General features: G+C 52.1%; 13 protein-coding genes and 1 non-coding gene across 14 annotated transcripts; 6 read left to right on the top strand and 8 right to left on the bottom strand.

Moving 5' to 3' along the window:
* Positions 1-496: 496 nt before the first annotated feature.
* Positions 497-1488, bottom strand: QC761_504570 (uncharacterized protein; the record flags this gene model as incomplete). The annotated part of the gene is made up of 2 exons (XM_062879680.1): positions 984-1488; positions 497-923 (listed from the first exon to the last, which is right to left on the bottom strand). The coding sequence occupies exons 1-2, from the start codon at positions 1214-1216 to the stop codon at positions 497-499; spliced, it is 660 nt and encodes a 219-aa protein (XP_062730839.1). The 5' UTR covers positions 1217-1488.
* Positions 1489-1612: 124 nt separating this feature from the next.
* QC761_504575 (uncharacterized protein) lies at positions 1613-3028 on the bottom strand. Its single transcript, XM_062879681.1, has 3 exons — positions 2582-3028; positions 2399-2526; positions 1613-2334 (listed from the first exon to the last, which is right to left on the bottom strand). Exons 1-3 carry the CDS (start codon positions 2793-2795, stop codon positions 1846-1848), a joined length of 831 nt encoding a protein of 276 aa, XP_062730840.1. The 5' UTR covers positions 2796-3028; the 3' UTR covers positions 1613-1845.
* A 131-nt stretch (positions 3029-3159) lies between these two features.
* On the bottom strand, positions 3160-5843 carry PDC1 (Pyruvate decarboxylase 1). The gene is made up of 5 exons (XM_062879682.1): positions 5231-5843; positions 4889-5171; positions 4311-4826; positions 3712-4245; positions 3160-3653 (listed from the first exon to the last, which is right to left on the bottom strand). The coding sequence occupies exons 1-5, from the start codon at positions 5310-5312 to the stop codon at positions 3383-3385; spliced, it is 1686 nt and encodes a 561-aa protein (XP_062730841.1). The 5' UTR covers positions 5313-5843; the 3' UTR covers positions 3160-3382.
* A 37-nt stretch (positions 5844-5880) lies between these two features.
* Positions 5881-9439, top strand: QC761_504600 (uncharacterized protein). The gene is made up of 2 exons (XM_062879685.1): positions 5881-8964; positions 9053-9439. Exons 1-2 carry the CDS (start codon positions 8647-8649, stop codon positions 9140-9142), a joined length of 408 nt encoding a protein of 135 aa, XP_062730842.1. The 5' UTR covers positions 5881-8646; the 3' UTR covers positions 9143-9439.
* On the bottom strand, positions 5888-6850 carry QC761_504585 (uncharacterized protein; the record flags this gene model as incomplete). The annotated part of the gene is made up of 1 exon (XM_062879683.1): positions 5888-6850. The coding sequence occupies one exon, from the start codon at positions 6848-6850 to the stop codon at positions 5888-5890; it is 963 nt and encodes a 320-aa protein (XP_062730843.1).
* Positions 7151-8227, bottom strand: QC761_504590 (uncharacterized protein; the record flags this gene model as incomplete). Its single annotated transcript, XM_062879684.1, has 1 exon — positions 7151-8227. The coding sequence occupies one exon, from the start codon at positions 8225-8227 to the stop codon at positions 7151-7153; it is 1077 nt and encodes a 358-aa protein (XP_062730844.1).
* On the bottom strand, positions 9162-9822 carry QC761_504610 (uncharacterized protein). The gene is made up of 3 exons (XM_062879686.1): positions 9654-9822; positions 9440-9580; positions 9162-9372 (listed from the first exon to the last, which is right to left on the bottom strand). The coding sequence occupies exons 1-3, from the start codon at positions 9753-9755 to the stop codon at positions 9298-9300; spliced, it is 318 nt and encodes a 105-aa protein (XP_062730845.1). The 5' UTR covers positions 9756-9822; the 3' UTR covers positions 9162-9297.
* Positions 9823-10020: 198 nt separating this feature from the next.
* NAT4 (N alpha-acetyl-transferase) lies at positions 10021-11062 on the top strand (the record flags this gene model as incomplete). Its single annotated transcript, XM_062879687.1, has 3 exons — positions 10021-10262; positions 10418-10759; positions 10822-11062. Exons 1-3 carry the CDS (start codon positions 10165-10167, stop codon positions 11060-11062), a joined length of 681 nt encoding a protein of 226 aa, XP_062730846.1. The 5' UTR covers positions 10021-10164.
* Positions 11063-11251: 189 nt separating this feature from the next.
* On the top strand, positions 11252-12064 carry QC761_504625 (uncharacterized protein; the record flags this gene model as incomplete). Its single annotated transcript, XM_062879688.1, has 3 exons — positions 11252-11576; positions 11659-11745; positions 11850-12064. The coding sequence occupies 3 exons, from the start codon at positions 11252-11254 to the stop codon at positions 12062-12064; spliced, it is 627 nt and encodes a 208-aa protein (XP_062730847.1).
* A 366-nt stretch (positions 12065-12430) lies between these two features.
* Positions 12431-12504, top strand: QC761_0078640. The gene has a single exon. It is a non-coding gene; the product is annotated as a tRNA-Asn (tRNA).
* Positions 12505-12521: 17 nt separating this feature from the next.
* QC761_504630 (uncharacterized protein) lies at positions 12522-15447 on the bottom strand. The gene is made up of 4 exons (XM_062879689.1): positions 14810-15447; positions 13683-14746; positions 13358-13608; positions 12522-13305 (listed from the first exon to the last, which is right to left on the bottom strand). The coding sequence occupies exons 2-4, from the start codon at positions 14524-14526 to the stop codon at positions 13066-13068; spliced, it is 1335 nt and encodes a 444-aa protein (XP_062730848.1). The 5' UTR covers positions 14527-14746; positions 14810-15447; the 3' UTR covers positions 12522-13065.
* Positions 15448-15470: 23 nt separating this feature from the next.
* QC761_504640 (uncharacterized protein) lies at positions 15471-18066 on the top strand (the record flags this gene model as incomplete). Its single annotated transcript, XM_062879690.1, has 2 exons — positions 15471-16762; positions 16818-18066. The coding sequence occupies exons 1-2, from the start codon at positions 15960-15962 to the stop codon at positions 18064-18066; spliced, it is 2052 nt and encodes a 683-aa protein (XP_062730849.1). The 5' UTR covers positions 15471-15959.
* Positions 18067-18403: 337 nt separating this feature from the next.
* QC761_504645 (uncharacterized protein) lies at positions 18404-19526 on the bottom strand (the record flags this gene model as incomplete). The annotated part of the gene is made up of 4 exons (XM_062879691.1): positions 18404-18636; positions 18725-19284; positions 19315-19391; positions 19464-19526. 4 exons carry the CDS (start codon positions 19524-19526, stop codon positions 18404-18406), a joined length of 933 nt encoding a protein of 310 aa, XP_062730850.1.
* A 2165-nt stretch (positions 19527-21691) lies between these two features.
* Positions 21692-24596, top strand: QC761_504650 (uncharacterized protein; the record flags this gene model as incomplete). The annotated part of the gene is made up of 4 exons (XM_062879692.1): positions 21692-21739; positions 21825-21853; positions 21919-22036; positions 22104-24596. 4 exons carry the CDS (start codon positions 21692-21694, stop codon positions 24594-24596), a joined length of 2688 nt encoding a protein of 895 aa, XP_062730851.1.
* Positions 24597-25480: the final 884 nt, after the last annotated feature.

Genomic DNA, 25480 nt, shown 5'->3' on the forward strand with positions numbered 1-25480 from the left:
GGCATTCGTCGAGTGATGTTCGAAGTTAGCAACTGGAGCTTGGAGCTCCTCCCAAGCTCAAGGCAGCTCAGACACGCACGCGCGCCTTGCCTGGCGGGCGGGTTGATGCGCATCACGTGGGGAGCTGATAAGAAGGCTTATCGGGTCTTATTGCTCCTATCACTTACAGCCAGCCCCTTGGCAGAACGCACGATGGATAAATGAATGCATGTAACAAGCGGGGTATCCTCTACTATGTACACGATAACCTGACCATGAATGACCTCATTTTTGAGTCCAGAATGTTAACCAAAGCCTTCCCAATGCGAGGTCCTGTTCGATCTCTCCGGATCACTCAGATCCTGTCGAAGCCCTCGTCAAAATCCCAGCACCCTCATCAGAGTCCAACGCTATCAACATCTCCCCGTCCCCGACTTCCAAAACCACCTCACAAAAAAATATCCGAAAAAAAAAAAAACTCCCCAACTCCAACCCAAGTATTCCGACCACAGTCTACTCAACCCCCCCTAACCAACCCCTCCTCCCTCTCCAAACTAACCCCCTCCCCAACCTCAATCTCATACCCCCTCCTCCTTTCCTTGCCACCATCCCCTTCCTTCTTCTTCCCCTTCCCATCATCCCCACACCCACAATCATAAAAATCCCCAATATTATTACAATCAAACAACTCCTTCCTCAACCTCCTATTAACCTCATTATGCACAAAACAAGCCCACCCCGCCGCATTATTCCGACTGCTCACCTGAGGCGGGTATCTCTCCAGCAGCTTCTGAAAGTGCGAAGCACAGTCCCCACAGGGGTACAACCTCGCAAACAACTGTATATACGTCCTCAGCGCAAGACTATCATCCGCCGTCGGCTCCTCCGGAAACCGCGCCATCATCGTGTGGAACAACTTCCACGACGCGCGGCCGAGTTCCGCTCTTTAAATCTCACCAATCAGCAATTGTTCTTCCTCAGCATGCAAAAAGCGGAGGACTCACTTCGCAGTCGCATTCTCCAACTTGGGCGCAATAGATCCACCCTTTAGAATGCTCTCCGAAAGGGCACCATCAGCACCGTTGCTGTTGTGGCTGCTGCTCTTCCTCCACGTCTCGTCGGATAATATCCTCGTGGGGTCCCGTCCGCCGCCGCTGCTGCTCGAAACAAAGTACGTCATGGTCAAAAAGAACATGACGCCCACCAGCAGGAGCGTTATGTGTTGTCGTCGCGCCATGGTTTTTCCGCAACCGTCTCGTCGCGCCCGCAGGGTGGCTTGGCCCAATAAATAAAAGGGATTCACAGTGGATTCGGTGATGTCGAGAAATGGAGTTTTGGGCGCAACGTGGAGGGCCAAAAGAGGCGGCAACGAACCGTGGTCGATCTAGCTCTGAAAAAAAAAAATGGGTTTTAATGAATGACGGGAAAATAATGCACGGCAAGAAAATGGCTGAAGCTTATTGAAGGATGGGAAAAACGACCCGATCAGATGGTTCAAAGGAATTGGAGTGTATGTCAGATGTTCGGCGCTGGTGGCCAATGCACCAGTGGCTGATCCCCTAGCCAGGGGTCTGCAGCCGGATCACCCCACCCTTCTCGCGGCAGACATTGCTTGAAACAGGGGTTCAATCGAGCCCAGAGGAGTCAAGCTTTCTCGAAGCCCACTTGCAACATCATGTAACCAAAATCATCATCTCTATTATCCAAACAACCTCTTACATTTCATGTAGATTCAATTTGAAACAAGTTCGAATAAAAAACCCAAAACCCTCTCTAACCAAAACCCCATCTCTTTATACATCATCCAACCTCCCGCCCCCGTTCAAGATCATGAACTCCTAAGCAAAACCTGGTAAGCCCCCGTCATCAATAAATCCCAGCATAAAACGTCAAATCCCACCTCCCATTCTCTGTCACAATCACCGGCTTAACATCTTCAACAATAAAAGCCTCCCTCAACGGGTCCAACACCTTGAGCTCCCACCTCATCGCCTCTTCATTAGCCTCAGACCCAACAGTCTTGCCCAGCACAAGACTCCCATTCGCCTTTCTCGCCAGCGCACCCTCTGGCGCTTCCCTGAGAATGTTTCGACTGAACCCAGTCACCACCGCACTCCCATCCGTAGCAAGCATCACCGCTCCCCCATCACACCCCTCAAGCAGCGAGACGTCTCCCCAAGACCGCGTTGACGAGTTCGACGCCGTGGTATTGTCTTGCGCTTCCCAAGCCACCTCGATCCAAGTTCCCAGATTGTGCCTGGCCGTCCCGTCAAGGTTCTCGTCCAGCCTGCCACGAACGATGCGACCTGAAAAGGTAGGGCAGACCGAAATGAAGACTGTCTCGCCAGGATGGAGCTTGCGGGTACAAATACTATTGTCAATGACAAGTCCAACCAAAGTTGTGTCGGGGCGGGCTTACCAATGTATACTTCCACGGAGTCTCATCACGCGCGTTTTCGTACAAAAAGTAGTAGTGATTTTGGTGCGTGTTGCTGTAGTCGGCGTCGCGCATTGTCACGCCCGGGCCGCCGTCATCCACATCTCCCACTGCCACCAAAAATATTCAGTCATTCGCCTAGAAGATGGGTTGTCTAGGACGCACAAGTGTAGATGGGTGTATCTGAGCGAGATCCACACGTGAAGGTGGCATTGGCGTGGCTAGAGGGTAGCAGAAGGCTAGAGTTTTGGAATGTGGTGTTCCAGTTGAGGACGCTGTGCAGGTAGGGCCGTGGAGGGATGAGGACAGGGCTTGCCGAAGTAGCAGGAAGTACGGCTAGGAGAGTGGGGAGAGTACCCAAAAAGCGTGGGAAGGTCATGATGTGTAGATTGATGAAAACAGACGGAACCAATGTGAGAGACGTCGCGGGTTATATGGTGTGAGATGATTGGATTTGGCGTGGAAGATGTAGGGGATAGGTAGGTATGTTGGGAAGAATGTTGTCGAGGAGAGATTCAATGACTGGCCCTGTCGACTTTTGGGAGATCTTGTGGCGGTGGGCATTGGATTGTGCGTCCGTCCTTTCCCTGGATATCATGGGAGAAGGACTCGGTCTGGCAAAGTAACGTCGCAAAGCTCCTTCTTGCCAATGCAAGAATTCAAGGGATGAACAGGGACCTGCAAGAGCGTCCAGGTAAGGCTCTGAAGGGAAGAGCTCACTGAATTCAAGCGACAGTGAATAGTGACTGCCAATTTACATTCAAGCTGTTATCAGCTGCCGCGTTACGCATGAGCAAAGTTTCATAATGTCTCGGGAGATATGCTATACATTTCCAAGGACCTTCTGCCCAGATACATGACAGGGCAACAAACATCAGGCCCAACCCATAGCACCAACTTGAAAGTCTATCCAGAACCCACAGCAAGATACATGAATCAAGAACCTCCTAACCATATTCCGCCAACTCACATGGCATTCTTGCCCTCGAAAACCGTCCTCATCGCCTCCGGTGCATCCTTCGGGTCCATAATCATGTCCACACACTGCGGCACCACCGAGTCACAAAATTCCCCAGCACTCAGTAGCTCATCTAATTCCTCCGCCGTTGTGACTTTATACCCCTTGACCCGCGGCTCAACATCAAGCGCAAAAGCCTTGAACAGAGCGGCATAGTCCCACATAGGGATGTCGTTATACTTTGCGTCCCACCCGCGAAAGTAGCGCTCAATGGTGTACCTGTGCCTCGTGTCAGCAAAAGGTCACTCAAGCTTATGCATCATGGAAAAGGATTTACCCGTAGTTATTCAGCGCAAACACCACCGGAACAATCCCATATCTTGTGAGCATAGAGAAAGCCTGCACCGTAAGTTGCAGGCTCCCCTCCCCTGTCACCAGCACCAGTCGCTTGTATTTGCCTGTCTCCTTGGCAGCAATGGCGGCACCGGCCGCAGCCCCAGCTGCGTAGCCTATGCTGCCGTAGACGGATTGTGTCCAGGCGTGACACCCAGAAGGGAAACGGGTGGCGGTGATACCGACCTGAGCGGTGCCGGTTTCGGTGATGACGAGATCACCTGGCCGGAGGTAGGAGGTGAGGCGGGACCAGAGCCAGTCGTGCTCTATCTTGTTACTTGCTGGGAGAGAGAGTTGCTGATCGACCTGGAGATTTTGTTTCGTGCGCTGGGCCAACGGGTAGTGCGAAGATAGGGCTGGAATGAGCTTGGGCAGAACATGATTGATTCTAGCGTCGTATTTAGTCGCCCCAATATTGACAAAGAATCGTTGAAGATCGATGATGGTGCAGTGATCGAGCTTTTCGGTGAAGATACCCCTATAGTTGATAATATGTCAGTTGTTCTCCTCGCTTGAAAGAATCGAGGCGGGAATATGACCTACGTGTTGAAATCAGACGGGTAGTTCCCCAGCCACAAGATGCAGTCTGCCTCTTGCACAAGTCCAATGGCACTCCTCGGCCACGACCCTTCGCCAGCATAACAGCCCTGGTAGTAAGGGCTCATCTCATCAGCAATACCTTTGCCCAACCCAGTCACAAGAAATGGTATTTTGAGGGCTTGTATTAGAGGATCGACATGTTCAGCCCAGCTCGCCCTTGCAGCTCCACCATCCACAATCAAGATTGGGGATTTTGCCAACTCTAGCTGGTTGACTATCTCGGTGGTGACAGCAGCCTCAGACTCGGGAGCACTTGGTGGCAAGCATCGAGCGAGTTTTGTACCAAGATACTCACTGGATACCTTTGCATAGGCAATATCTTCAGAGATGCCAATGTATCCAGGTTTAGAATGGAAAATCATTGCGTTCACAACACGGTCGATCTCAGCCGCAGCAGTAGTCGGGTCGTCAAGGACGGTAGTTGCGTAACACAACTCGGAGGAGATCCTTTGGTAATGGCTAAAAGCCACATGTCAACTCATCATGTCTCGACAAGGTAAGACCAGGTGCTAAGGGTATACTCAAACTTTCCATCCCCCAAGGTATGATGAAGGATCTTTCCGCTCTTCTGTGCTGGAGTGGTGGGATATCCAACAATGTGAAGGACAGGAACAGACTCGCAGTATGATCCTCCGATACCACACAGAGCACTCAGTTCTCCAGGACCAAATGTGGTCACCAGAGCGCCAAGTCCATTGAGGCGCGCATAACCATCAGCAGCGTAGGCTCCGATCAGTTCGTTCGGTGCGCCGACCCAGGAGAGGCCGAGAGGTTCGACGAGATCGAGAAGGGCTAGTTCAAAATCTGCCAGGCAACTCAGCATGGCTATAAGACCTGGTGGTGGTTCAGAACCGGACACATACCACCGGGAACGCCAAAGACAGTCTCGATGCCGAGCTGTTTGAGCCGGAGGAAGAGGTACTCTCCAATGAGGATTTCTGGCATTGTGGTTGAACCGTGAGGTGTGATTGTAGACGGAGTCTGGAAATCGCAGGCGTGTATGTATGATTGTCATATGTTCGAGTGATCAAGTAGAATCTTTGCATAAGTTGTAATGTTTGATGCCATATACTACCATTGGATGGCTTCCCAACGATCTTAAGTAATCCATCATAGCCTGTCTTGGGACTGCATCGTCGCAAAAAGACGTCATTGTCGCAATCAAGGAAATGGTGATCAATGTCAGACGACGTCGAGGTGGAGGTTGGCGGAGCCGGCATCGACGATGTCGGTGTAGAAGTTTCCTCGGTTGGATATGTCGGCGTGCCCGTCGGTCATCGGGGTAGTAACTGGCCGTGTCGGTTGCCGGCTACCTACACGAGAGTTGCATGATCGGTGCAAAGTTGGGATTTCTGCCGATGTATGCGGGTTGCTGACTGAAGTGGTGATTTGGGAAGGAACCAATCACAGACAAAATCTCAACCACACGCGTTAAAAAAAAAACCTAGATCATAGTAGAGAAAGGCTTGGTGATGGGTTGGATGATGTCTCTTTGCATTAGATATTGCTAGAGTTATTATTCAAGCCCCTTGGCTGAGCATCTCCCACTGATCCGACACACTCTCCGATGTTGGTGTGAGGAGGGCATAGCTGTCACTGTCGCTGTTCCTGCTCCCGGTCTCGGTCTCGACTGCCACTCTCACCAGAGCCCAGCTGTTTCCGAGATCCTCACCCTCAGCCCACTCTTCACTTGTTGTAGGGGAAGTGTCTCTCGTCCCACCCTGGCTGCTCCTCCCTTTTCCACGACCTCGCTTCCGTGGCTTGACCTTGATCTGATATTCCCACTGCCCTTCCCCCCTCTCAACATCCTCAAACCCAAACCCAACCCTCTGCACCGCTTCACAATCCCCAACAGACCCTTCAACAGCCAGACTCTGCCCAGCTTCCACCTCCTCCACCAGTTGCCTCCACAGCTTCCCAAAAACCAACCTCCCATCCCTCTCATCCTCAAACGGCAACCTCCAGCTTTTGTCCGCGGCAATTTCCCGCCCCTCAATCAAGTTATTCCTCGTCCATTCCTTCTTTCCCTCCTCAAAGAAGTCCCTCTTCATTTTCTCGCAGTAATCACAGCAATACAGCGAGCTACACCTCGTCTTGAACATTTTCTCCAAAACAGGAATGTAGTGCGGCCTGATCAGCAACCCACTTCTCATGTTCAAGGCTTTTCTGTAAGCGTAAGGTTGATTTGCCTTTTTGAGTCGCTGCGCGTTGGTCTTGAGCTTGGGGAAGTTCCAGGAGCGGTCGAAGAAGACGTCTTCGTAGTCGGAGATGTGGCTTTGGATGCGGTAGAGATCCTGCCTGTTGCGGCCCGGGAGGCCTACGCGGATGGTGTTTTTACCGTGAATCTTTTTGGGGTTGGGTTGGACGAGTTTGGTTTGGTCGAAGGGGATGTTGGAGGGTTCTTCTGGGTGGGGGATCTGGGAGGAGAGACGGGGGAGGTAGCGGGTTAGGGTGAGGGATGTGAGGTGGTTGTCGTTTTCCATTTTGGCTGTCAGGATTGGGTTTTGGGACTGATTAAGGAGTGTGGGTTTGGATGGACGATGATGAGCATGGAGACACTGAGGTGGCAGCACGATGTTGATTTATACAATGTATTCATGGCACTAGCAATTGAGGACATCATGACGCCAGGGTTTGCTGGCGCCCTCTTCTCGCACAGCGAGCTCAGAGTGGCATGGTGCGGTCTTGGTATAACACGCCATTGGGTGGATTCGTCTTCGTGGCTGTGGCAGTGGTCTTAATCGCCAAAACAACCCTCAATTTCCAGCAACAAGAAGATAGAGCTAACCCTGCCATGCCGTTCCGTGAGTACAATTACCCTTGACGTCGTCAACTTTGATGCGGAGCAGTTTCTCTGCGTTTTTGTAGGCAATGGCCTCCAGCTGCTCCTGGTCGACCAGCCCGCTTGCCTCCAGCTCCTTGAACCATGCCAACCCAACCTCATTGCTTGTAAAGGGATAGTCAATACTGTACAGGATGTGGTCAATGGGAGTGTTGGCCAAAATGCACCTCATAGGATCCAAGCTCCAAACACCGCTCGTCGTGACATAGATGTTCTCCCGATATACCGTTGTGAAGTTTCTCTGAGCCGTGCTCCATCTTCCACTAAGCCTGTCAATACGCTGCAGCATAAATGGTATCATTTCACCCATATGTCCAGCGATGATCTTCAACTTGGGTCTGCGATCAAACAGTCCAGAGGCAAACAGTCTCAAGACATGAAGCCCAGTGTCCTGGTGCCACCCCCAGCCAGAACTTCCCAGCGAGTTTGCAGCGATAGGGTCGAAGTTGCCTTGATATCGTGGAGCCATGTCTTCACTCGGCCAAGTGGGATGAAGGTAGACTGGAACATCGAATTCCTCTGCAACAGCCCAAAAAGCATCGTATTCCTTCCCATCAAAATAGCCCCCTTTGCCGTCGTGATTGTCGACCAAAGCACCCACAAAGCCGAGCTCCGCGACCGCCCTCCGGAACTCTGCTGCCGCTTCCGCCGGCTGAGACATGGGAGCAGTCGCAAAACCTGCCAATCTTCCTTTTGCATTCTTGACAGCCTCATAGACCTGATCGTTGGCTGACCTGCTGTAGTTGACGGGGTACGACCCTAACCCTGCGGCATGGCTAACAACTTGGATTGTGACATCTCCCTTGTCCATGTCGGAAAGTCGGAGAGAGGAGAGGTTGGTCAACTTTTCCATGACATTGGGGAGAAACTGTGTCTGCTCCTTGAACAGAGCCTTCATAGCATCCGGGGTGGTGGCAGAAGCGTAGTGCTCCTCGAGGGTTATGAGTGGAGGCATCTTGGCCAAGACGGGAAGGATGAGGAGTGGAATAAATCGTAGGAATTCCATGATTGCAGACATTGTATCTACTTCTAAAGAAAAGAGACCGATGTACAACTAACCCCTAGCTTCGAAGTCTTTTCTCCCCGTTTTATCTTCCGATATTCATGTCGTCACAACATCAGCCATCGCATCGCAACTTCGCCATGCTTTCATCCGGTCTCACTCAAACAAACCCTGAGGTGAATGGTTTGTCTCGAATCAAAATCAAGGGTTAGGGTCACACATGTTCCACCTCTGAACCCGAAGGTGCATCCACGTGATCCACTCCCACCCAATCCCTGTCTCCGCCCCACCCACCTCCCAAACGCCCGGACCACATCCAAACCTGTCGGATCTTCAACTTTACGATATTCATCGACGATTCGGAACGAGACACCCGAGCGTCGGTGACGAACACACGCAACACAAACCCCCCCTCCCCCCGATCGATCCAAGCCATGGCGAGCATCTCCCTCCTCGCGCGCTCCATGCGTACCCTCTCCCTCTCCTCAACGACCACCCTCCGAACCGTTGCCCGTCCCAAGACCTCCACAGTCGCCACCAGATTCCAGACGACCCGGTCGCTCTCCTCCAAGTCGCACGGCCTATTTTGCTCGTGCTGCCGGCCGACCCTCTCCAAGATCGTTTCCCAGACTACACAGACGGCTCCAACATCGAATGGGGTTGCTGCCAGCAAGGCGGTGGGGGTGGCGGTTCAGCAGACGAGGGGGATGAAGGTTCACAGTTCCGTCAAGAAGAGGTGTGAGCACTGCAAGGTTTGTTTTACTACTACTACTACTACTACTAATGGTCGGACGTGAGGGGAAAGGAGGAAACTTTGGCTGACAAGAGTGTGAAAAAAAGGTTGTGAGGCGAAAGGCGGGGAAGAGGCATCGGGGGTACATTTACATCATTTGCCCGGCGAATCCAAGACATAAGCAGCGCCAGGGTTAAGACGGTTGTTTTGTGAAGGGATGGATGATTGTACGATATACCCGAAGTTGGGAGGGGAGTCTACATGACGAGAGGCACAGAACCCAGATATGAGAGGGTCGTGCACAGTACGAGAGAAAGGTTACGGAGGGCAAGGTAAAATTGTCTCTTTTGCTTTATAGACCGTCAATATACCTTTCCATGCTCTCCCATTCTGTCTTGCCCGTTGAGAGGAGGTAGCGGATGTGGTCCTGTGGACGTAGTAGGGATTAGTCTTCACTGGGCCAAAACGTGGACTGGGAAAGAGGAGAAACAAACAAGATCAGTCACCCCTCGGTTTCTTTCAAACTCTTGCCGTGCAAAACGGCGGGTGTCAGCTCGGGTGGACGGGTCCGCAATGCGTCGAGTTGCGCGGAGGATATGTCTGTATAATGCCAAAGCCCGAGACCTTTGGACAAACTAGTTGAGCCCCGCAATCATCAGATTTGAACACGAGAGATATTGGCATTCATAGTGTGTAACTTCTACATACATGCTCCAAGCTCAACGTCGGCCCAAGCCTTGTTCGTGAAGAGCTGCTACCCGTCGCGTATGTGCGGAATACGGACCCCGCCGGGGCAAGAAAGTGGCGCATTAACGGCAGGTCTATGGAGAGACTTGAGGTCAAGGAAACACTTTACGGATAACAGCCATTGGGGGTTCTGTTGCTTGTTCAATGCGCCGTTCTTCTCAGTGGTGATATTCGAGGTGTTGGTGGGAAAAATTCGGGAGGCCAAAAACGTCATGGTCGCAGTGGGCTTTCAGTGAGTGACCCCCACGCTGAGGCTCTGGGCTGCAACGGACGGTGCCAAGACCAATCCCGCAGCAGCTCGGGCTCTCAGTCAGCTAGCTACGTGGTACCTTTGAGACGTGTCGCGACACGTCCTTTTATGTACCTTTATGGAAATCTCACTCTGGGGATATACTGAGAGCGCAAACACCTCACTTTTGACTTCAAGTGCTCGTCTCATTCTCTTTGCCTCACTGTGACTTTGCAGATTCTTATGATGAAGTCAAAGCGCTCGAGAGCAGCGACCAGCCCCATCGATGTTGCCAATCGCAAGACTGATGAAGAGTTTATTGCTGACTATTTACTTCCTGAGTGAGCACTCCTCTCTCATTTCTCTCTCCAACAATAACAGCCCTATCAGCCCCTCTTCAAAGTTGTTTGATCTCCCCAAGACAACATGTAACTTGAATCACCGTCGGGAATTTTCTCTTCTTTTGCCCACCCACCCCCACTGACATAAGACCCAGCAACGCCAAGGAATCCTCCTGGGTGACAGCCTGGACTCACCCAAGGACGGGAGCCAAATACACAATCAGCTTGGCACAACCGGCAAACCTCAAACAAGAAGATCTCGATGCTTGTTTTGACCTTCTTGTCGAAACAAGCAAGAAGGACTATGAGAATTCGGCAGGGAGGTGGCATCCGGACAAAAAGCTCAACGAGATGAGGTCTCCAGAGCTGAGGTATGTCCTTGTCAAGGAGGAAGAGACTGGCGAACTTCGGGGTTTCACGTCTTTGATGCCGACTTACGAGGAGGGAGAACCGGTGGTGTATTGTTATGAAGTTCATCTGAAGCCAGATCTGCAGGGGTGTGTATTGTTCACTCTGTATTCGAGGCTGAGATTTGGTGTTGATCTAACATGCTTATGAGGACCGGGTTGGGATCTTTACTGATGAGCTTCCTTACGGCTGTTGCTGTTAATTTGCCGCCGATAACCAAGGTTATGCTCACTTGTTTCTTGTCCAACGCTCGTGGGTTGGCGTTTTATAGGAAGCTTGGGTTCGAGAGGGATAACATCTCCCCTGTGCCGAGGATTCTACGGGGGAAGGTGATCGAGCCGGATTATTTGATTATGAGCAAGAGGATAAGGCCGGATTCTGAGTCTTACTAAAAGCCAGACAAACTCACATTGCGCTAGCTAGGCATCTTCTTTTCGGCGGTTGAAAACGCTTGACTGTCAGCCTCACCCCTGCATGTTGATGGGTACGCCATCTGGTCTTGGCTAAACTCCGATTCCTGTCTTCACCCTCAAACCACCATTCGGGCAGTCACTTTCTTTAACAGATAAAATAGCGGCAGCATGGAGCAATGCCGGTGTCACGACACAGAAGGATGTAATTCATGCCAGATCTCAGATCATCCTCCCCGAGCCACACCCAGTCGAGAGTTTTCCACGCAATATATATCAACCCTGCCATCCTCCCTCTTTGGCCGTCTCATTGATCTCCGTCAAATCCACCACCGCATTAACACCATGTCGACCACCCCAGACCAGAAACACGCTGCCCCCCAAGACGAGGCCAAACCCCTCCCTACCTCGACGACCACCTCAGAATGGGAAACATCCCTCATCCAATGCTTCCCCTGCGGCCTCTTCTGGAAAGCAATCGCCTGCCCATGCATTTGTACATTCCCCCTTCCCCTCTCCCCCCTATCCTCTTCCATCACCACCCCTTAACATTTTTTCTTTTTCTTTTTGTGCTCTAGTCTACGACCAAACAGCCCAGCGCCTCCGAGACCTTAACCTCCCTGCCGAAGAAAACAACGCCGATTGCAAGGACTTTGCTGTGAATAGTGTCCTCCTGTCGATGTGTCTCCTGCAAGGCTAACCCTCCACCCTAACATGTAATATGGGTGCTAATACCAGGAGGGTTCTGACATCATGAAACATCGCGCAGAAATCAAAAAGAAGTACAGCATCCCTGGCAGCGAGACAAAAGACTGTTTGGTGTCTTGCTTTTGCTGTTCGTGCGCTGTGATGCAGCAGAATGGGGAGTTGAGGGGACGGCAGGAAAAGGAGGGGATTAGGGTTGGGTATAAGAGTCAGGCGGGGATGGTTCTGCCTGGTGGTGGGGAGCGGCGACGGGAGGGTTGGGGTGAGGTGGTGCAGTAGTGAGGGGGGTGAAAAGGGACTGTTTGGATCATGATGATGTGTTTATATGTTGGGTTTGGTCTTACTGTCAGCTTTGGAGAGGCTGTGACTTGTTGGGGCAAGATGCAATGTCATGTAAGTGTTTACTGTTCCGCATCTTCTTCAGAAACTCAGCGAGGGACTGCCCAAGAAAAGATGTTACGTGGGTGTATTGACCTGGCGCTGGGGTTTGAGACTGTTGATATGTGGAAGACTTCAAACGCTTCCTGGGGGCTATTAGAAAAGAAACGGTCCCGTAGAAAAAGGACAATCAATGGCTGTTGATTTTGTGGTGAGCAAAAGGAGGTAGGAACAAAAAGTGGGGTCCCATGTAACGGGAAAAATATTCTCCTCCGGGAAGGCTCGAACTTCCAACCTCCTGATTAACAGTCAGACGCGCTAGCCAATTGCGCCACAGAGGATTTGCTGTTGATAGATTGTTATCAAGATCAGCTTATATTATTGTGCATGTATTCTCCTTCTTGGAGTGACAGATAGCTCGGAGGCTTGCCAGGCGCCTGGGAAGAAAGTACTGGCAACAGTATATAATATCTGTCAGACGATATTCTACTATCAGAAAAGCATGTAGGCAGTTGCAGTTAATCTGGTCCTAAGATGCTTTTGCTTGACAGTAGAAGTAAAATCCTGCAGCATGTCAACGTTCCTCACCACAGCAGGTACCCGAACCTTGTCTCGCTGCAACCCTCTACTGCCTCGGAAAGCCTTGAAGCTTTTATGAAGAACCTCATTCCCATCCAAGCGCCTATCCACTGACGTTCAAATGCATCCAAGGATTGACGGCCCCCGACCGTTCGTCGCTTTGCCAGTTGAAGTGATGGTTCTCTTCCATTAAAGACGTCCCATTGCTACCCGTCGTTCCCGAGGCAGAGGATTGCGATCCCAAGGTTTGAGTAGGCTGCTGTCTATACAAGATAGCATGCTCCCTTCTCAACCGTTCCATCTTGATCCGGCTGATAGCTCGGCTACCTCTCACCACGCGGTGGAAGAATAGAAATATGTAAAGACCTGTAAATGCCGTCACAGTCTCTCGAAAAAAAAAAGTACATCTGAACCAAGAAACCAATAAGAAAGAGGAAGGCAGCTACGACAACGACACCGATGTAGCCCTGGGCTTCTCTTCTAGAGAAGTCAATTAGGTCAATGGGTTGGGTGATGTAATCCTTGACATCCAGAATAGACCTCTGCTTTTGTCTGGGTTTCTTCTGCCGGATTCATATTAGCCTTATTGCAATTTTGCTTGGGGGAATAACATACCTTAGCCCTCTCAGGTACTATGGCTCGCTCTAATTCTACGGTGTTGACACGCCGTGTAGGACGAGAACGCGGGTCCTCATTTTGGGACGAGAAGCCCGTGTTTATGAAAGACCGCATGGGCAGCCCTGGACCGGTGCCCAAATCAACCTCTGAGTCTAAACTGCCTGAATCGCTCCGTGAGAGATTCTCTGGCGATGCCGTGTTCAGTGAGGAACCCACTGAAGCCGATTGTCTTCGACGAGTGCGTGACGCTGCAATAGGGAAGCGCTGATAAGTTCTCGTTCTCATCGGCAGGTATGGAGTTCACCGAAAATTCCCAACTTACAAGACTTGATACCCAGAGCGGTTAGAGCATAGCTGACGAGAAGAATGACTGGCAGGACCTGGCCAAATTTCCACTCCAGAAGTGGCGTAATATCGGCGCCTCCGTGAGTAAGCGAGGTGATAAGGTCAGTGATCGCTAAAGCAAACCAGAATGTACAGAGGAAAAGATCGTAAATAATGGAGTTCTGCAGCTCGATGACCACATCAAAGCCAACATTGGCAAAAACCGCCCATAGGAGTCTTGTTGCTGAAATTTGGCCTGACCTCCTCCTGTTGATGGTTGTGGTGAGGGAAGTAAACCGTTTGAGGGAACTCGCTTGATTCTTTTCATGCATTTCCTCCAGGGACTTTTCAATATCATTTTGGGCTCCTGGATATCCATGCAGCTTTTCCAAAACCGCCAGAACCCATGAGCTGATTGGTTTCCGACGAGCATCAGAACCGGAGGGCAGCCGGGGAGCCACATCGGTGACAATGGATTGATAGTAGTTGACGCTCAGTGTCAACACGAGGCAAAACCAATCCCACAGGTATTCAAAGTCTGAGCTAGTCCGTGGCCAAGAGATGTCGCAGGCTGCAAGTGAAGTGTTGTCATACTCCCATGTACTGTACTGCAGATATTTGCAGACTAAAATGCCAGTAAGGCCCAGAATCATTAGCGATACCCGTAAATTTCTCTGAGCCTTCGTGCTCTCCTTGAAAGGAAGTCTTAGAACTGTCAGTGTTGCCAGATGCACAGTACAGCACAAGTAAGCCAGGTCGCAAGCAACATGAAATGAGAACATCGATATCGAACAGATCTGGGAATAGATGGCGATGATTAATCCGAATCCAGTCAAGAGCATCTGATCGTTGATCAGGAGAATGAAGCCTTGATAACCGGAGACTTCAGATGTTACAGTCCATGCGGATCCAGACCGTGACGGTCCGCGCTCCAAGGCAAGGCCATATCATCGATACAGTTGTATTGTTGTTGCGGAATGCGAATCTTGATCCATGCCAACAAGAAGGCAATTATCGCTGCTACTGATGGAAGGATGAACGAGAGAAGGATCTGCAAGGACACTTATTAGCTAAGGTCCGACCCTAAGAATGCATTCAGGGGGGATGTTTTACTTGCCCAAATACCGGCGATATCAGGATCGGTGATGTCGTCGTCGGCAACACTGGTGCTCTCGGAGCATTCAACATCCTTGCCACACAGACTAAGGGTAAATGAGACCATGGCATCGTCTGGTATGGCGTTTATTTAGATAAAACAACAGTCCTGCTCCAAATGTAACAATCCTGGCGATTGAAGCCATTTAAGACGATCCAAGGTGACAGGCTATGAATCTCATGAGCAAATAAAGACCGGGTTTTCCGGCCTAGACCGCAGTCTCGCCGTAGCCTGGTCGGTGCCAGCTGTACGCTGCAGCAGCCGCCTGTACTTCGTATGCAACGTTTCCAATCATTCCTGGTGGCGGCCAGTGGGAGCCCATTGAAGCCCCAGTAGGTCTTCGCGCGCGTGGTGACAGCGGCTTCAGCTAGGACACAGCCTCAGATTTTCAAAACATGGGAAATGGTTTCTCGTACTTCAGGGCCTTTGGGAATGGCAGATAAGCGGTGCTAAGGCACACTGCGAGCAGCACTGGGGCTCTGTTAGAAAGCAAGTCAATATTTGTGATCTATTCCAATGCGTGCTCTGAAAGATTACATGGGCACCTGTCGTGGACAGACTGACAGGCTCCAGGTGCCCGGCCATTGGGACAGCTGAGGGCGCAGCGAGAACAGGAAAGGAGGAGAGCTGGCGAGATGCTGGCATGGAGGTCAAGAGTGGGGATGCCGCTGTCAAAGCAGGGACTTGAACGGGCGGGTCCCGGAAAACAAGCCGAAAAGCTTGGTTGAACCAAACAGAGGCTACGTGACGTCACCCAGATCCCGGAGAAGGAGATGTTTGGACACCGACTGTTCCGATGAGCCGGTGACTTTGTGCCCCTTCCGCGACTGCAGAGTGCCAGATCTTCGCTACAGGCAGATCGTGGGCTATGCCCGAAGCCACAGTTATAGCCGTGTTATTTACCCTCGACAACTCGGTCGACTTTGGGCCTCAGCCCCGCTCACATCATCTTGACGGAAACGGCAGCGTGTTAGCGCCCAGCCTCCCGGATACTCCGTACGCTTTGCCGGTCGCCTGACGCTTTTATGCTGAACAATAACTTCAACCGCTCACACATTTTAAACAATATCACCAGCCCATGCTCGTCTGTTGCGCGACAGCAACAGCCCAAGCTCCTCCATGTCAGCTCCTTCCGATCAAGCGACGGTCGATGCCCCGCCTAAGCGCAATGGCACGACAACCTCTGCGCTGCTCGAGAAGTACGCGAAGCAGAAGGAGAGGATAAAAACAAAGACAGGCCCTCCAGGCGGATTCGATCCCACACCTCTGCCAGACGCGCCGCCTGGCTACACTGTCAAGTTCACCTTCTATCGCGCCTTCCACCTCCCCATTGCCGATCTGCATCTCCACTCCTCAGACCCCTTCATCCATGCGACATTGTTGCATGCCGCGCCGACAAGACACAAGGAAGACCCCGTCTTGACCCGACGAACGCGAACACTGAGGAGAACCACCGAACCAGAATGGAGGGAAGAGTGGATTGTGGCCAACGTTCCAGCGTCGGGATTTGCGCTTAAGTGTCGCCTGTACGACGAGGATTGGCCAGATCATGACGATAGACTGGGCAATGTTACCGTTAGAGTCCCGCATGTCAGTGAGGACTGGGAAGGATTTGGACCTGAGGGCAAGATATTTGAGGTCAAGAAGCGCTCCGGCAGCCGCAGAGCTTACTTCGTCCACGGCATCAGGTCGGTATTCTGCCGCAATGTCCCACTGACACCAAGATTGCAGCTTGGGATCGAGGTGTTGGGAAAGTCGGACCCTCCGCATGCCCAGGTTTATACCGTTGGTCCAACCCACTGGGTGAAGCACTACAGCCCAATGATTGGGTGGGTGACCGGTGTCAAAGTCAACAAGGACGCGGACAACGACGCGACGTCTTCTATCCACTCGAAAAAGAGTCGTCGCACAAAGAAGTTTGAGTGGGTTTCACCTTACTGCCTGCTGGATCTACACATGGACGCTGATAACTTGCAGTTTCCAAGCAAACGAGATACAACTCGCCGGGCCTGTACCGCCCAAGCTCTACCACCGCTATGTCGAGTTCCGCCCCATGATCGGCCGCATGTTCTCCTCCAAAGGCTTACGCGGCCGGGTTCTCAATGCCGTCCTTCACAAACAGCATCACCGAATCTACAACTTTGACTCCAGCACCGAATACGGCAACTTTGAAGCCTGCAGCGAAGAGGCTTCTCTCCAGTTTCTCAAGATGGTCCACTTTGACGAAGGCGGCCGCATCTTTACATATGTCATTACTCTTGATGGCCTGATGCGCTTCACCGAGACAGGCAAGGAATTCGGCATCGATCTTTTGTCGAAACACTCGATGCACAGCGACGTGGCCACGTACATAGCCTGCTCGGGCGAGTTCTTCATCCGGCGTCTCGCTCACCCGCGCAAGTCACACCATCGCCATCACAGCCACGTCTCCTCGGGCGAATCCTCGTCTACTCAGCCCCCAACCCCACCGACGCATCCGCCCAACGAAAACATTGGCGATGGGCCCCCCAAGTCACCCCCACCACCTAAGCCTCAGCTTTACCAGCTGATCATTGACAATGACAGCGGGACGTATCGTCCGGACAAGTCTGTCTTGCCAGATTTGCAGAAATTCTTGGAGAGGAATTTACCTGGGATGGAGATCAAGGCTATGCACTGCGACGAGGAGGAGCTGAAGAAGATGAAGAAGATGCAGATAGAGATCAAGAAGAAGGAGGGTCCGGCTGTGAGGATGGTGCTGAACCGGAGCCCGAGCAACTCGAGTTTTAGCTCGGATGATGAGTCGAGATTGGGGGATTTGGCGAATTTGGGGGATGATGATGATAAAGGGGGGGGGATGGGGTTAAGGAGTAAGAAGGAGAGGGCGTTTGATCTTGTGCAGGAGCCGCAGAGGTGGAGGGAGGTTATTGGGTACCCGAAGAAGAGGAAGACGGGGGATCTGGAAAAGGGGAAGGGGTTGGATGGGGCGGGGGATGAGGATGAGAAGGTTGGTGGGAAAGTTAGGGAGGAGGAGGAGGAAGGGGTTAAAGAGGGTGGGGATGGTAAGGCTGACGGGGATGTTAAAGGGCATGGGAGAAAGACAAAGATTGATGGGGATGTGAAGGATCTAAGTGACTCGAAAGAACAGGACGAGAAGAGGGAGGAAAAGAGCGGCGATACTGAAGGTAATGGTAGCGGTAATGGTAATGGTGATGCCGAAAGTTCAGGGGTTGAGACCAAGGCGTGAGATGCTGGTCTAAACGAGAAGGACAATGACTTGACGATATAGATACCTCATTTTTGCTTAGCCGGGCAGGGCAGGATTAGGGCCGATGGCGTCCGGAGTTTGGGTTGGTTTATGGCATCATGGTCAGGACACTGATGATACCCAGTTGGGTTAGCGAGCGTTTTGTTTGTATTTCTGCTTCTCTGCTCTATATTGCTGAAGGTCTAGATTTCAGTTAATACCACCATTCGCCAGCTTCATTCTTGCCGACAGTCTTATGTGGAGGCCTCTCCTACAAGCACAGTTTCTTTTTCCTATTCAGGGTTACGCTCACATTTCTTTCTCTCTCTCTCTCTCCTCACAAACTATTTGGTGGCGATAAAGGCATCTCCGGTCGTGATGGCGGCGTCTCGGTCCCGGATGCTTCAACAATCCCCACGCTACCTGCCTCGGAGGTTTTGGGACTTGACAGCTGTGAGTCTTTTTGTGGTGGGTCTTGGCAAGCCACCGCAGCATTCATCCCAACGTCCATGTCGTCCATCTGGGAGGCTGCCAAGGCGAGGTCGATGCCCCGTTGGAGGACCTGGGCGTCTAGACCACCACCATCCATAGTCAGCATTTGGTGTTGTGGTGTGGTGTGGTGTGGTGTGGTTACGGGATTGTGCAAGTTCAAACTCACAAGCATGATTAACCATCATCCCGGGCCCCTCCTCAAAACCCACCCACAGGGCCTCGAACTGCTCATCAGACATTTGCGTCTCTTTTGCCAGGGGGAGAGCGCTGTCCCCGATGGCTACATACCAGAGGACTATAGCGAGGGCGCCGTTCTTCTTTTGGGGGTGCTGCATTAGGGCGATGGGCTCGGTGAGGCGGGCGGTGTTAGGGAGGAGGACGTCGCCGGAGGGGTCGAAGCGGGCTTTTTGGAGCTGGGGGTTGTGTGTGGAGGTGGAGGAAGGGGGGGTGCAGCGGGTTGATAAGGGGACGGGAAGGAGGGTGGCGGTGCAGCCTGCTTCTTCGTAGGTTTCGCGGATGGCGGTTGCCTCGAGGGGTTCGGACCAGTCTTTGCGGCCGCGGGGGAGGTAGTAGGTTTTAGAGGTGAGGTCGTGGATGATGAGGACTTTGCGGGCGGGGAGGTCGACGGTTATGGTGCCTGAGGCGAGGTAGAAGTCGGAGGAGAAAGTTACTTTCCAGGAGGGGGACATGGTGGGGATGGAGAGGGAGGGAGATGAAGGTGTAGATGTGGGAGGTTTGAAGACTGTGAAGTGTGAGAGGTTGAAGACTGTGAGAAATTGAAGACTGTGAGAGGCTTTGGAAACTGTGAGAGGGCCGAGTAAATGGCGTTGAGCCTTGGTGTTAATGGTTGATATTAGAAAAGAAAGGTAAGGTTAAGCACATGAGAGCGGTGAGTTTGCCCGTACAAAGTCCAGAGTAGGCAGGTGTAAGTGATCCGACCTGTGGGCGATATCGTGACGACAAGGCATCTTATAACCCAGCACCTTCTCTTGTTGGTTTCCCCAGGATAGGCACTATCATAGGTAGGGCAAGGTAACATTGGAGTTCCCGGAACCATGGTGTGAAAATCAGATCACCTTTGTTGGCTGAAAGGGGCTAGGGCTACCTGGTTCTGGGCCTGCCAAACCGACGAGCACACGACACACACCTTTGATGACCAAAAAGCACCCCACCACAAGATCTACATCGTACCCCCATTCATATGTTCACCGACGATGATAGGTGACGAATTACCTCCCTGTGCATAAGGTGACAGGTAAACACCATGAATCTAGGGTGCTGTAGCCCTTCCCAGCTCCTGGAATCTCATCTGATCACTAACTGCAACGGTTCAACCGGTTATGCCTTTGCTAGATCCTCCGAGACACCACGGATGACGTCCTCAGCTGTGTTCTCTCTCGCCTTGGTTGATACCTAGATCGGTGATAACTCCGGCCGAATGAGGTGGCATATCTGGTAACATTCCCGTTGACCTTTTTATCAAGAAAAAGCAAGGAGTTCCGGGAAACCTAAGGGATTTCATGATCGAATTTCCGATCTGGCGTGCTATTGGAGAGTTTGGGTGATCCCAGCAGCAGAATGGGAAAAGCAAACATGATTTTTTTAGGGCCGCGCAGCAATGAGCCGCACTTTGGATGACTGTCAAGACGGAGGTTTCCGAGCGTGCTGGCTGCAGGTTGGAGGATTTAAAGAGGATCGGTGAGCAGCTGGAGACGGCACTTCAGAGGTGAAGGTTTACGGGAAGAGAGGTAGTATAGGTAGGTATATATGCTTGATACTCTCTTGATGGATCGTCGCTAAGAGTATGTAGGTATACACAACTAGGTTACACTGCCCCTTTCAGACCCAGTTTGGCTGCATCATTGTGAATGCGGGGTTCGGGACCAAAAAAGTGGTGTGATTGTGATCTGATAGGAGGGGTTTGGTGCTGTTGGACATATCCTGTGATAGTTATCAGTGTAGGTATGAAATGAAGTCAGCCAACAGGGCACAAACACATTCCATCTGATGATGTATCTATCTCCCTCAAATTTCTCGAGTCTCTTATCAAGTCTGTCATTGTCTGATGTTGAAAGCTCCCCGTCAAAGAGCCAACATTGAGGCTTGGCATGGATATCACCTACCCACAGTACCTATCATCCGAGACCCTGAATTGATACTGATACTGGTCCAAGACATACCTGATTAAAGAAGATATCCCCAAGAAAAGACCTTGTGCTCACTGACACCAGATCGTATCGTTCAACACGTGGGAGATCTGAGGGCAGCATCCGGGACATCCTGACAAAGATATGCAGGGATGGCCCTGACCAGGCGATCAGCCAAACGATCTGGGAATTCCAAAGCCTTGGCAGCACTTCCTCTGGAAGCCAATGCCGGGGCCGACGCGAATGTCAGATGAGCTTCCACGCTTCTCGACCGAGCCCCTGAATACGCGTTCATATCGGTGATACGGAGTATTGGGCAAGCAACCTGTTAGAAGGAGCGGAAGCACGGTCATCTCAGCACAACTTCCAAGCTCCCGTCTTTGAGGACCAGAGACTGGCTGTCACTGTTACTAGCGCTGGCCAACGACGGAAGCTCGGTCCATCTTCCACCTCAATTACAGTGGACACCCCGCGCCTGCGCCACCAAGAAACGACGTCTGAGAAACAAGAAAGCCGCTAACAATTTTGGAGCTCCCCGTTCGTCCAAGTGCCACTCACAGTCGTGCTCCAGCTCCCATCCTTTGGGCACGAGTTGTCATCGTAATTGACGTCGCCTGTTCCGAGTTGGAACTGTTTATATTGTTCTCCAGGGCCCTTTTCGATAATCAACTCTCAAACACTGTCCATCAAATCCCCAAAGGCCTGGAGACGTGGCTCCCCCCCGGCAGATGAAACCGAACGAGCCCCTTGGTTACAATTTGATCGAGAAACGAGATTACAACATCCAGGCGACTTCACTGTTTGCAAGACACCACCAGCCCAGCCACCACCTACGGATACCTCACCCTGACTGCTATCAAGAGCCCGTTTGATCAATCCCTTGCGCTCCAAACTCACCATCACCAGTCAAGTGGGCGTTTGCCGACGGTACTTGGGGCGTTTGGTCGGTGGATGAGGACCAGGACCTGTCCCGACGGCGCCGAGGGATGCAGACGGCAAAGGGAAAGGCTGAGGCGCTTGGACGGAAGGCCAAGGTGTGTTTTCCTTCTTCTCTCGAGTCCGGGTTGTTCTAGTGTGTGATCGTGATAGCTAATCATGATCTCTCTTCGCTCTGTCTAGCTCACTCAGTCGTACCAAGAGCTCCTCGAGTAGGCCCGCCCACCAACGAGACCATCGCTACGATTGTATCACGCTGACTAACCTGTTCCCACAGCGAGTTCTCCAACAAGGACCTGAAATCTGTCGGAAACTACACTCTAGGCCGGTTAATAGGAAAAGGATCCTTTGGCAAGGTTTACCTTGCTACCCACAAACTCACAAATGGCTCCAAGGTTGGTTCTGAGCCGCGCATGCCAATGGGCAAGGGCAGTCATTGATGTGTTTATCTTTTATTTCTAGGTTGTTCTCAAGTCGGCGAAGAAGGACGATGCCAACCTGGCCCGCGAGATTCACCACCACCGCCAATTTGTACACCCACATATAGCAAGATTATACGAGGTGATTGTGACCGAATCCATGGTATGGCTGGTGCTGGAATACTGCTCGGGTGACGAACTCTACAACTATCTGATCGACCATGGCAAACTTCCCGTCGAAAAGGTGCAAAAGACGTTTACGCAGTTGGTCGGTGCCGTGTCCTATGTCCACCAACAGAACTGCGTTCATCGCGACTTGAAGCTCGAAAATATCCTTCTCGACAAGAATGAGAACGTCAAGCTGTGCGACTTTGGCTTCACCCGGGAATATGAGGGCAAGGCCAATTACCTTCAGACCTTTTGCGGCACCATATGCTATTCGGCCCCCGAAATGCTAAAGGGAGAAAAATACGCCGGCGAGAAGGTGGACGTGTGGAGCTTGGGGGTCATCTTATACGCTTTGCTCACGGGTGAGCTGCCATTTGACGACGACAACGACCAGGTCACGAGAACCAAGATATTGACGGAGGAACCAAACTATCCCGATTTTATACCAGCCGACGCCTTGTCACTCCTCAAGCTGCTCCTCTCGAAACGCCCCCTGCTACGACCGACACTACCGGATATTCTGGCGCATCCTTTCCTCGCCGAGCACGCAACGCAGCAGCAAGAGATCCTCAAACTGGAACGACCGGCACCTTTTTCGACTCCTCTTGAGAAGGAGGTACTGCACCGGATGAAGAGTGCCGGGGTGGATATCGAGGCTGTGATGGAGAGCGTCATTTCTCAGCGATGCGATGCTCTGGGGGGTTGGTGGACGTTGCTGCTCGAAAAAGAAGTACGCAAAGTGATACGCAGAGAGAGGAAACGAAGAGAGAGGGCCGAGAATAGGAATTCACGCCGCTTCTCCCAAGCTTCCAGTCGACTGAACGCTCTGGCGACGGTCGAGGAATCCCAGTTCGCGAAGCTTTCAGATACCCCCCATAGGACACGGGGCCGGAGCCAGAGGAGAAGCGCCCACTACCCTAGCTTGACGATTCCGGACTTGCCCGGGTTTGCCGACTTTTCCAAGACTGGAAACGGAAATCTTGCTCTTAGTCCTGATGGGGAGGAGCCACCTCCACCGATTGACAAGGACTCGATAAGGTCAGTCAGCTCGTCGAGGCATCGGAGGCCGATCCCACCACCAAAGGAAGGGGTTCTAAGAAGCGCACGCTCTAGGGGCAGCACCCTCCATCTAGTGACGACAACAGACGCGCTAGAGGCCACCACCACCTCGCAGGCAGGTGACCCAAAGAAGGTGAAGAAACGACCGTCACACGCCATCCTTGCGACGTGGAAGAACTGGACACATTGGCTCTTTGAGCACACGGGGATGAAGAATGCCAGCAGGCGTGGAGGAAGCCAGTCGGCGCCTAACCTTCTTTCCAAGCAGACAAGCGCAAAGGATACCAAGTCAAAAGATGCCAGTCCCCGGCCCCAGACCAGCAAGTATCCGGTGAGCGGGTCTAATGCAGCTCCTGCTACCGCCAGCCTACCCAAAGGTGTGGTTGCCAATGGCTACCCACCCCGCGGCTCTTCGGCAGCTCAAGGGACGTCGTCCAACCCAATTTCGCCGACCTTGTCGACCCCATCCATGCACCATCCCCGGATGCCCAGCTCCTCTGGGTACAAACGGCAGTCCATGTCGCCTTCACCTTTGACACCCCGCTCAACCATCCGGCGATCCTCTGGGCCCACTGGACTCCGTGGACGAAAGTCTACCTCGTCATCTGTCTCGTCAGTGCGGTCCCTGCACCACACGCACCACCATAGCCACAGCAAGGCTAGCTCAACGTCGTCGAACGGTTCCGTCTCCACGTCGGTTTCCAAGACGCCAATGCAGAATGCTCGAAGTCCCCACCACTCTGTCAAGGTTTTACCGGCCACTCCTACCGGCAACACCTTTCCCAGCAACATCCGTCTTGTGCGGGACCGCAGCGGACCACCCCTGAGCGTCTTCAACGAAGGACTACCGGCCTTCAACGGAGCCATGATTCCACAGCCCCCAGGCAGCCCGAACCCGTTTTCGGGTAACGGAGTCATGTTCGCCAAACGCAAGCGGAACATCTTCAAGGGGCCCATGCTGAGTTTGTCAGGTTCAAGGGACACACGCAGTTCGGGGTCTGGATCAGCAAGCCACTCTAGAAGTGCGAGTGCTAGCGGTCTCGGGCGTAGGAGCGGCGAGATGGCGATTCAGGAGGTGGACGAGGACGACGAAGACGACAATCTGACCGAACGGGGAAGGGGTCCTCCGAGTATGACAGACGAACTTGAAGAGGTGGAAGAGGTTGACTCTTTCTCGCCAATCGTCAAAGGCCCGGGCGAGATTGTGGAGGAGAAGATTTATGAGGAGGGAGAGGAAGAGACAGAGTTGAAAGCTGGGTTGCCTGGCTTGCAGCCCGCGGCGACGATAACACCATCGCCCGTGTTATGAGGACGGTGTGCGCAAAACATTTATCTTTTTTCTGTCTTTGCTAATCTGCATGAGAACATGAGTGACGGGGGACCAGGCCGGGGCCTGGTATGCCCGGTACGGCCGAGAAATAAGTGAGGAGTTACAGAAGTCAGAGCTGAAGTGGGGATGTGTAATAGCTGCCGCAAGAAGTGGCGGCGTGTTCCAAGCATGGGCTAGCTATATATCTAGCTACAGCAGCAGCACGTTATTGTTGTTTTTCCTTTGTCTTTACAGCCGGGCGTGTTTTGAGCTTGTATTGTAGTTGTTAGGGATACCACTTGAAAGAATTTCTTTTTGCTGTTTATGTTGTTGATGTCAAATATCATTGACTCACGTTGTCGTTCACGGGTTGTATTGTTGGGGAGCAGGAACAGCTTCCGGAAACTGTGGTCTTGTCGGCAAGTGCCGCCGTCTGCCTAATCTCATGATCACTTCATACATCTTTTTCAAACCAAGCGTAGGGATCATTTTCGTCCCGGAAGGCTCGGTGATGATAGTTGCAAAAGATGTCCGAGAAGGCAGCTATTAGCGTGGGAATGTCAAGTGACCTGTCAGCCAGTCTTGCAGCCGTCTGGGGATGCGATGTTCCTGCAGTTTCCCATACACCCATACACTTGGAACACTAGAAGGCAAAATATCAGCTTGGCATTCGTCGGGGGAGGACGACGTGTTGAGGCCATTGGCTCATTGGACAATGGTAAATGATTCGGGAGTCTGGGCTGAAGAGAGGGCCGAATGTCGGACTTTGTGACAGGTACCTGGTAAGGCAAGGTCAGGTACCGTGAGGGGGGTGCTGAGTGTGATATGCTGAGCTTCACAAGGTTTGAGGTTGGCTGAGATGATTCCCATCTCTATTCTTAGCT

The sequence above is a fragment of the Podospora bellae-mahoneyi genome, chromosome 5 (assembly GCF_035222275.1).
Source record: "Podospora bellae-mahoneyi strain CBS 112042 chromosome 5, whole genome shotgun sequence".
Classification (NCBI taxonomy): Eukaryota; Fungi; Ascomycota; class Sordariomycetes; order Sordariales; family Podosporaceae; genus Podospora; species Podospora bellae-mahoneyi.

Bases quoted from the DNA above. Each gene is read 5' to 3' on its own strand.
- QC761_504575 (XM_062879681.1), bottom strand. From the start codon at position 2,795: ATGACCTTCCCACGCTTTTTGGGTACTCTCCCCACTCTCCTAGCCGTA. The intron at 2,527-2,581 runs GTGCGTCCTAGA...TTTTGGTGGCAG, and splicing joins AGATACACCCATCTACACTT to TGGGAGATGTGGATGACGGC. The intron at 2,335-2,398 runs GTAAGCCCGCCC...TGTACCCGCAAG, and splicing joins CTCCGTGGAAGTATACATTG to CTCCATCCTGGCGAGACAGT.
- PDC1 (XM_062879682.1), bottom strand. From the start codon at position 5,312: ATGCCAGAAATCCTCATTGGAGAGTACCTCTTCCTCCGGCTCAAACAG. The intron at 5,172-5,230 runs GTATGTGTCCGG...GTTGCCTGGCAG, and splicing joins TGTCTTTGGCGTTCCCGGTG to ATTTTGAACTAGCCCTTCTC. The intron at 4,827-4,888 runs GTATACCCTTAG...TGTGGCTTTTAG, and splicing joins TTGGGGGATGGAAAGTTTGA to CCATTACCAAAGGATCTCCT.
- QC761_504600 (XM_062879685.1), top strand. From the start codon at position 8,647: ATGGCGAGCATCTCCCTCCTCGCGCGCTCCATGCGTACCCTCTCCCTC. The intron at 8,965-9,052 runs GTTTGTTTTACT...TGTGAAAAAAAG, and splicing joins AGAGGTGTGAGCACTGCAAG to GTTGTGAGGCGAAAGGCGGG.
- QC761_504610 (XM_062879686.1), bottom strand. From the start codon at position 9,755: ATGCGCCACTTTCTTGCCCCGGCGGGGTCCGTATTCCGCACATACGCG. The intron at 9,581-9,653 runs GTATGTAGAAGT...GGGCTCAACTAG, and splicing joins CGACGTTGAGCTTGGAGCAT to TTTGTCCAAAGGTCTCGGGC. The intron at 9,373-9,439 runs GTTTGTTTCTCC...CTACGTCCACAG, and splicing joins ACCGAGGGGTGACTGATCTT to GACCACATCCGCTACCTCCT.
- QC761_504630 (XM_062879689.1), bottom strand. From the start codon at position 14,526: ATGCTCTTGACTGGATTCGGATTAATCATCGCCATCTATTCCCAGATC. The intron at 13,609-13,682 runs GTAAGTTGGGAA...TCCCTATTGCAG, and splicing joins CGCTCTGGGTATCAAGTCTT to CGTCACGCACTCGTCGAAGA. The intron at 13,306-13,357 runs GTATGTTATTCC...TGAATCCGGCAG, and splicing joins TAGTACCTGAGAGGGCTAAG to AAGAAACCCAGACAAAAGCA.